This window comes from Silurus meridionalis, chromosome 3 (genome assembly GCF_014805685.1).
Source record: "Silurus meridionalis isolate SWU-2019-XX chromosome 3, ASM1480568v1, whole genome shotgun sequence".
In the NCBI taxonomy this organism is placed as follows: domain Eukaryota; kingdom Metazoa; phylum Chordata; class Actinopteri; order Siluriformes; family Siluridae; genus Silurus; species Silurus meridionalis.
In genome coordinates, this window is record NC_060886.1 from 12,645,608 (window position 1) to 12,653,107 (window position 7,500).

Consider the following 7,500-nt stretch of genomic DNA (forward strand, 5'->3'; position numbering starts at 1 on the left):
AACCTCTAAAGTTATGCTGGCTGCACTCATGCATCTGTTTTTTGAAACCAATTTCTGCGCCTGACTCACAGCATGAGGACTCAACTTCTTTGATTGTCCCTTGCGAGGCCTGTTTTGAGTGGAACCCGTTTTAGAAACCCCTGTTATTACCCTGGCCACTGTACTGTAACTCAGTTTCAGGGTGTTACCGATATTCTTATAGCCTAGGCCATCTTTGTGGAGAGCAACAATTCTAATTCTCAGATCCTCAGAAATTCTTTGCCATGAGGTGCCATGTTGAGCATTCAGTGGTCATTATCAGAGATTTGTACACAAAACATCAAATTTTAACTGCTCTATTACAAGATTCACAAATTTGTATGGTCCTCTCAAGCAGACCAAAACATGTACATGATGAATAGGACATGTGGCTTTACATGGTTAAGTGATGTACAGCTGTGATTACTTAGGGTGTACTTACTTTTTATACCTGCTATTTAGACAATAATGACAGTAAATATATACTGCTTCCTTACTTGAAAGAAAACAAAACAAAAAATACAATAAGCTTCCCTAACTCCCTACTACAAAACACAGAACAATCTCAAAGGAAATGGCAGCCACACCCTTACTGCCAGTGAACTAAGTGCTATACATACAGTGGTATCTATATACAGAAATGGCAAAGTCCAAAAGGGCAAACCAGTTTCAGGGTCAAAATACCGGCCAAAGTCAAAAACCAGAACAATATATAACTAAGCCAATCAAAATCCACTACTACTACACCACACCAAACACCACAACAACATAAAATATAAAGGAAACCATTAAGTATGATATTTTTTCTATAAAGGTGAGAGTTTCTTCTTCTTCTTTTGGCTTCTCCCATTAGTGGTCGCCACAACAGATCATCTGTCTCCATACCCTTCTGTCCTCTACATCTGCCCCTCTTAACCCAACTACCTGCATGTCTTCCCTCACCGCATCTATAAACCTCCTCCTTGGCCTTCCTCTTTTCCTCCTTCCTGGTGGTTCCATCCTCCGCATTCTCCTACCGATATACCCCATGTCCCTCCTCTGCACATGTCCAAACCATCTCAATCTCGCCTCCCTCACCTTGTCTCTAAACCGTCCTACATGCACTGTCCCTCTAATAAACTAATTTCTAATCCTGTCCATCGTCATCACTTCCAACGAAAACCTCAACATCTTCAACTCTGCTACCTCCAGCTCCACCTCCTGTCTTTTATTTAATGTCGCTGTCTCTAAACCATGAGAGTTTAATGTTAGAGAAAAGGCCATGAATTACACCATTGAGCGAGACTTGGGTATGATATTTGCATTAACAAAGGATCAAGCATCCTGTGGTATAATAGCAATGAATCTAATAATACAATTTATAATTATTTTTTTAAGTTAAGCATTCATCTGAAAGGAGTAGTAGATAAAATTATTAGATTTATGCCAGTATGATAAAAAAAAAACAAAAAAAACACCACATTTAAACACGTACTATTTAATTTTAAACTGACTGATATATATTTTTTTTTATCAAGATCGAGGACATATACCAGAACCGGAAATGACTGATATATCGCTCTGCCTATTGCATTCCCCCACAAGTGCTGCTGGGAAAACATGGCCGCCACCATAACAGTCGGATACACATAGCGTTTCTTTGTATTTTTTCAGCAGATAAACAAAATTTGATGCTTAAACAAGACTTAATGCAAAGTGAACACAATGCCGCAATACTACGAAGAGAAGGAGGAGGACGCTCGCGCCTGTGCCGGAATCAGAGAAGATTTTAAAGCCTGTCTCCTTCAGCATGACTGCGTTGTAAAGGTTGTTTAGCTCATTGCTAACACGAAACCCCATATTAAAGAGGCTTAAGTTACTACATATTATAGGAATTTGTGTTGTCTTATTAAACCTACTACAGTGTCGTGTTATATTTTTATGAATATTTGAATAAGACACATTAGTGCACGTGTTTGTTACTGTATTCAGTAATGGTCCTGGACACGTAGTACCATTTCCCTGCTCATCTAATCAGCTCGCCTGAGTTCAAGTGGTTGTGCTTTAGAGGGGAATCTGACCTGAAGCATATCAGAAATAACTGTGACATTTAATTCACGTCAATACTTCTTTGTGGGTTAAAATAAGTCAGGATATGACACAGTGTGCAATGTTCACGTGTTTCTATTTTTTTTGTTTTTAGGAAGGCAAAAAGCCCAGTGAGTGTCTAAAGGAGGGACACTGCAGAGCCCTGCAGGTTTCTTTCTTTGAATGTAAAAGATCAATGGTTAGTGAGTCTGACTTACAAAAATTGCATCTTAGATGTTTTTTTTTTTTTAAAACCTTAAAATATTAATCCCCATCTCTCTCCTCCTCTTTCTCAAGCTGGATACAAGATCTCGGTTCAGAGGCAAAAAAGGCTATTAAATGAATCCTGGTTTATTTTTACTAGTGGCCCTAAGAAGGTGGTGATGGAACTCCACTAAATGATTGTAATTTCATTGTAAATATGAGATTTGACATTGGTTAATGCATTTGGCTACTCAAGGTTGTGGATTCAAATCCCAGTGCTGCCACTATTGGATTATGAGCAACACGTTGTTTCCGGTCTTAAGTTGCTTTGAAGAAAAGTGTCAACTAATTGAGCATGTGTTGCTTTTCCTTGTAGTTACTCAAAGTAGCACTTAAATGTTCACACTATACATATTTGTGGTGTAATACACTGTTGGCTCGAGGCCTGTGTGAATAAAATTGATTTTTTTTTTGTAATAAACATGTCAGACTTCTTTACATAACATTGTGATCTTTTATTGCCCCTGTATCCAATTACACTGACTAACTAATCCTATTAAAAGTGCATTCTAGAATGTGTGAAATTTATATTGTTTTTTAATAACTACTGAGGTAATTACAGTTACAGATTTCATTGCTGGGGATACATTTTTCATAGATTCCCTGTTACATCACAGACAATTGTTATTGTAAAATTAGAAAATTTAATACATTTTGTAAAATTAAAAACTTAATCAAAGCCTGCTGTCCATTCATACTAACAAACAAAAAAACATTACAAACTTTGTTCATGTTTTAAAAAAAAGAATAGCTTTTTTTTTTTAAGAAAGAAGCACACGATCTGTTTCAGCTAAAACAATCTCACTTCTGATCCCTGATCAAATTTTCATTTCAAAGCATTCATCATTAGCTTCTTAAATCTTTCTAAATCCACCTTCTTCATAATGTGAACTTTATGAGTCTTCTCCAGAAGATCTAGGTGATCTACCACCATCATTCCCCTGGTATGTTTACCAGTCAGTTCTACAGTCACAGCTTTGTGGTCACTCTCGATGATGAACATGTCATCGACTGCAGCTGCCATGGCATAAGAATCACAAGAAATCAATCCTGTTCCTGATACTAGCTCTTTTTCAATCCTCTCACTGTTGCACATGTCGATGCTGTGCTGAAAGATCTTCTTCATGAACCGAGCTTTATCAGTGTCCTGAGCCAGCCAGACATCACAGAATTCCTGTAAAGGCAGTGACAACAAAGTGTAAAGCACTGTATAAGCACTAGATGCTTTACATTCTTGATCTTGTGTCTTCAAAGGGTACTTAAAGTATTGTGGTGGTCTTCTTAAAGAGGTTCTCCTCAAAACTCTTAGTGACAGGAGAACATTTTCAAAGAGCTCTTCACAGAACCTCAGAAAGAAGAGATCCCTCAGGAAGACAAACTTAAAAACTTTACAGGCTCTAGGATTATTTATATTGTAATTTTTTTTTTTTAGATAATCTGAACATCAGTTATTTATATTAATTTCCTGAGATCAGGGGTCTGTTTCACAAAGCTGAATCTAATGTGCCAATCTGATTTAAGATTTAAAAAGGTCTGGTTTACAATCTGTCATTTTTGTCCAATTATCTGTTTTTATGGCTATGAAAACTAAGATCTGCAGCAAAAACAAAAGGAAACTGAAAAACATTGCAGTTTTACTTTTATGGACTCATGATTTAATCACATGTTCAGAGGTCTTCTTGAGTGCATGAGGGGTTTTTAGGTCAGCAGTGAACAAAAACAGTGTACAAGCCTGGTTTAGCCTTGGGAGGATTGGGTTTGCTCCATAAAGACTTGCATGTGTTCTAAATGTTTACTTTATATAAGGGATGCAAAATAGGATTTGTGAATAGGTTTTTTCTGGTTACACAACATTATTTTTTTTTTTTACTATATACAGCTAACAAAAAAATCCATATAGGTTATTACAGGTAATCATTAATAATCACACTTACCCAGTGTCACCTAGATGAGGATGTGTTTTTTTTTTTTATTCTTGTTTCTCTGAAGGTTACTTCCTTATATTGTCTCAGAGACCTTTTTTTTGTACCAGTTACCTATAGCTTGCTCATTAGGGCAAAAATATAATTTTGACTTGTAACTAGCAAGTTAAGCATATTCAATTCTTAATTATTTTCATGGTTAGCTATTTAGAAGCTATAAAAATGGACACTGCAAAAATGGTGCTGCTTGTACCAAAATCCATCCTACAACTGCCTTCACAAAGGCATGGGGAAATACCTGATTAAATAGTATGCACATTGCAACATATTAGAATTAGATTATAGCTTGCTTGATCAAAAGAAGTCCCACTATATTTATCGAGGAGGTTGACCACAAAGTGACTTAGAGGTTGAGATTGGTTTATCAGTAGGAAAGGCAACAGATTGAATTACATACTTGGATATTGCACACTGCTTTTTACAGTTTCACTATAATCAATGGTTGAAAATAGAAAACACTGAGACACCATGAGACAATAATGTGCAGATACAGGCCAGATACAATTACAAAAATTTTTTTTCATTTGCTTTCTGGAACAGACCCCAGCTATGTTGGATGTAAAGAAACGATGTCAGCATTATGGTTCTATACAATTAAGCCACTCAACTTGGTCTAAATCCTACATTTTTTTTTCTGAATGTATTTTATTAGGTGATATTTACCCAGGACAATTTGCTGAGACATGTAAACTCCCAACAAGCGATGTAAGTTGGGCACAGATAGTCATTCAGTACAATATATGCTGCTTCAGGGTCTGCGGCAAAGTTGAATTCTCCACACATAGTAGTGTTCCCCCTAGCTAAAGACAGATGTTTATACCGTTACTGTTTACAGTGACAATCATTAACCATCAAACTTAACAACATAAACCTCAGTCAAATGGTCAAAGAAGTGTGTATTGAATGAAAATATGTAATTCTGCAAGTTACTTTTTCAAAAAACCAAAGTCAGCAGTGTCACTTTAAAGCAATGGATAAAGTACTCACAATCTGTATTGCCTCCCATGATGTACAGGCTTTTCAGCTTCTGTGGCAAAGTGGGATCCAATCTTACTGCCAATGCTAGGTTAGTCAAAGGAGCTGTGGCCACTATAGATACCTGAGACATTTCAGAGTTATTTCATATATATTATGAGTTATTTCAGCATACCACCCTGGAGCAGAAACCTAAAAGTAAAGTATAAGTCAGGTCCTTACAAACCAAAACATGAAAATCACCTGTGGTAACTGCTCTAAGCAAATAATGTGTAGTGACCAGTACACACCTCTCCTGGATGCTCATCAATGATGCGGATGATGGCTGACACAGCTCCCTCCTCTTGTGCTAGTTCCTCACCTGGAGCATTCGGGTCTGGAGCATCGCCAAGCCCATCAATACCATGGAAATGCGAAGCAGTTAGGACATCCCCGAGAAGTGGTTTTGAGGCCCCTCTAAATACAGGAATCTAAAAGAAATGTCCAAACCTGGTTCTGGTAAATAGTGCAAATGAACATCAAGCTGAAATGGTAGCCAAGTGTCTGCAAATCAAGTTAGGAAAAAGGTCTCTACCTGCTTTCACTTAATTTTTTTCTAAAGCATATAATTTGTCAGCAGAGCAATCACTCTATATAAAGTAAATCTACAGACAACTCTCAGTAGCCTCAGTATGGTGAGATCAGTTCCAATCAGCCGCAGTCCAGACTGAACTGCATGGCACTGAAAAGCACAGTATTTCAGTCATGTTTAGTCATGTCACTGCCTAAGATGACCGTATGATGATAACACTGTTAAATTACCTAGTTTGCCAGATAAATGCAAAAGGAACATGCACGCGTCTCCTAAAAATGAATAAAGACTAGGTGTTGCCTTACTTTTGACAGGCATTTTAAATCAGATCATAATGTCTAATAAAACTAGACAATGTGTGAGTTTAGGAAAACAGATTCTAAGGTCTCTAAGTTTTGGGGACTGACAACAACTCCACATCTTACCTCCATCTGGTCACATACTTTCAGGACACGTAGGACGTTTTTGCACACGTTCTCTACAGAGACGTTGCCATGAACACAGGTGATGCCAAGGATCTGCACATCCGGCACCGCCAAAGCCATCATGATAGCCTGGGCATCATCCACTCCACAATCTACGTCTACAAGCAGCTTCTTTACCATGGTGTTACCTGACTGGTGGCACATATGAATTAACAAACATGACAAAAAGAATAACCCAAGACAAAAAGCTGCTATGTTGTGATTTCACAATCACATTGAGATGTTCTATGATCCTTTATTTTTAATATTTGTATTATATTATTATTATTATTATTATTATTATTATTATTATCATTATTATATTGAGTAAATTTGTTGGTATCTGAAATCATCTTTGCAAGAAAGCATTCAATAAAAGTACTGAAATAAAAATACATAAACGTTAAGCCTCGACAAGAAAACCTTTTTACTTCTTACAGATCAGTGTGCAAAGTCCATCATTCACTCTGCACCCGTCACATTAACTTTACGTCACTCTTTGTCTCGTTTTACTTCTCAGCGCCTTCGAATTACTTAATTAATTCATTTTTATTGAATTATCAATATCAATTATTATTTTAGTGTATTATCACAAAATGTGTTGATTTAATAATCTCATTAGTTATTTACAATATTGTAAAATGCTGTAGAGTAAACCGGGACTTACTTGATTCTTCTTCTTCTGTTGTTTAAATGGCGGTTGGCATGCCATATGCATTGCTTATTCCGCCACCTACTGGATTGGAGTATGAAGCGGCACAACGCGGATATATATATATATATATATATATATATATATATATATATATATTTCTTTGTTGACCCCTCCCCATTTGACCCCGTCCAAGCATCTCATTACATTTAACTAGTTTTTGTATGTGGGTGCTAAAAGTCAATTTGTTGTCCATCCATAATCCGTGAAATCTTATTACTTTTACTTGTTCTAGTTCATGACCATACACTTTTATTTTTATCCTGATGTTCCCGTGCCCCTCCCGCTATTGTAAAGGCCTGGTACAGCTGTAATGGTTGTTGTTGCACTATGGACTCTATTAAATGTGACACAAGTTTATATTTTTCAGCTGCACACCTGTTTGCAAAAAAGCAAGCCAGAACAGTTGTACCAAATAATATAAGTCCGTTATGCAACAACAACCAA

At 36.8% G+C, this 7,500-nt stretch overlaps 2 protein-coding genes across 3 annotated transcripts; one reads left to right on the forward strand and one right to left on the reverse strand.

Moving 5' to 3' along the window:
• The first annotated feature begins 1,581 nt into the window (after window positions 1–1,581).
• On the forward strand, window positions 1,582–2,792 carry LOC124383358 (cytochrome c oxidase assembly factor 5). Its single transcript, XM_046845935.1, has 3 exons — window positions 1,582–1,824; window positions 2,201–2,284; window positions 2,383–2,792. The coding sequence occupies exons 1-3, from the start codon at window positions 1,723–1,725 to the stop codon at window positions 2,422–2,424; spliced, it is 228 nt and encodes a 75-aa protein (XP_046701891.1). The 5' UTR covers window positions 1,582–1,722; the 3' UTR covers window positions 2,425–2,792.
• A 76-nt stretch (window positions 2,793–2,868) lies between these two features.
• Window positions 2,869–7,098, reverse strand: si:dkey-4e7.3 (uncharacterized protein LOC402865 homolog). Of its 2 annotated transcripts, none has more exons than XM_046845933.1 (6): window positions 7,009–7,098; window positions 6,303–6,494; window positions 5,597–5,776; window positions 5,319–5,430; window positions 4,995–5,131; window positions 2,869–3,523 (listed from the first exon to the last, which is right to left on the reverse strand). In XM_046845933.1, exons 1-6 carry the CDS (start codon window positions 7,057–7,059, stop codon window positions 3,176–3,178), a joined length of 1,020 nt encoding a protein of 339 aa, XP_046701889.1. In that variant the 5' UTR covers window positions 7,060–7,098; the 3' UTR covers window positions 2,869–3,175. The 2 variants fall into 2 exon arrangements, with proteins under 2 accessions (XP_046701889.1, XP_046701890.1); XM_046845934.1 differs by lacking the exon at window positions 7,009–7,098 and adding an exon at window positions 6,780–6,914.
• Between the last annotated feature and the right edge of the window lie 402 nt (window positions 7,099–7,500).

What these genes read in the sequence shown, in the direction of transcription:
- si:dkey-4e7.3 (XM_046845933.1), bottom strand. Translation starts at nt 7,059, where the DNA reads ATGCATATGGCATGCCAACCGCCATTTAAACAACAGAAGAAGAAGAAT. An exon ending in AAGTATGTGACCAGATGGAG is followed by an intron (nt 5,777 to 6,302) that starts GTAAGATGTGGA and finishes CATTTCTTTTAG; the next exon opens with ATTCCTGTATTTAGAGGGGC. An exon ending in GTCTCAGCAAATTGTCCTGG is followed by an intron (nt 3,524 to 4,994) that starts GTAAATATCACC and finishes CTGCCTTTACAG; the next exon opens with GAATTCTGTGATGTCTGGCT.
- LOC124383358 (XM_046845935.1), top strand. Translation starts at nt 1,723, where the DNA reads ATGCCGCAATACTACGAAGAGAAGGAGGAGGACGCTCGCGCCTGTGCC. An exon ending in AGCATGACTGCGTTGTAAAG is followed by an intron (nt 1,825 to 2,200) that starts GTTGTTTAGCTC and finishes TTTTGTTTTTAG; the next exon opens with GAAGGCAAAAAGCCCAGTGA. An exon ending in TTGAATGTAAAAGATCAATG is followed by an intron (nt 2,285 to 2,382) that starts GTTAGTGAGTCT and finishes CTCTTTCTCAAG; the next exon opens with CTGGATACAAGATCTCGGTT.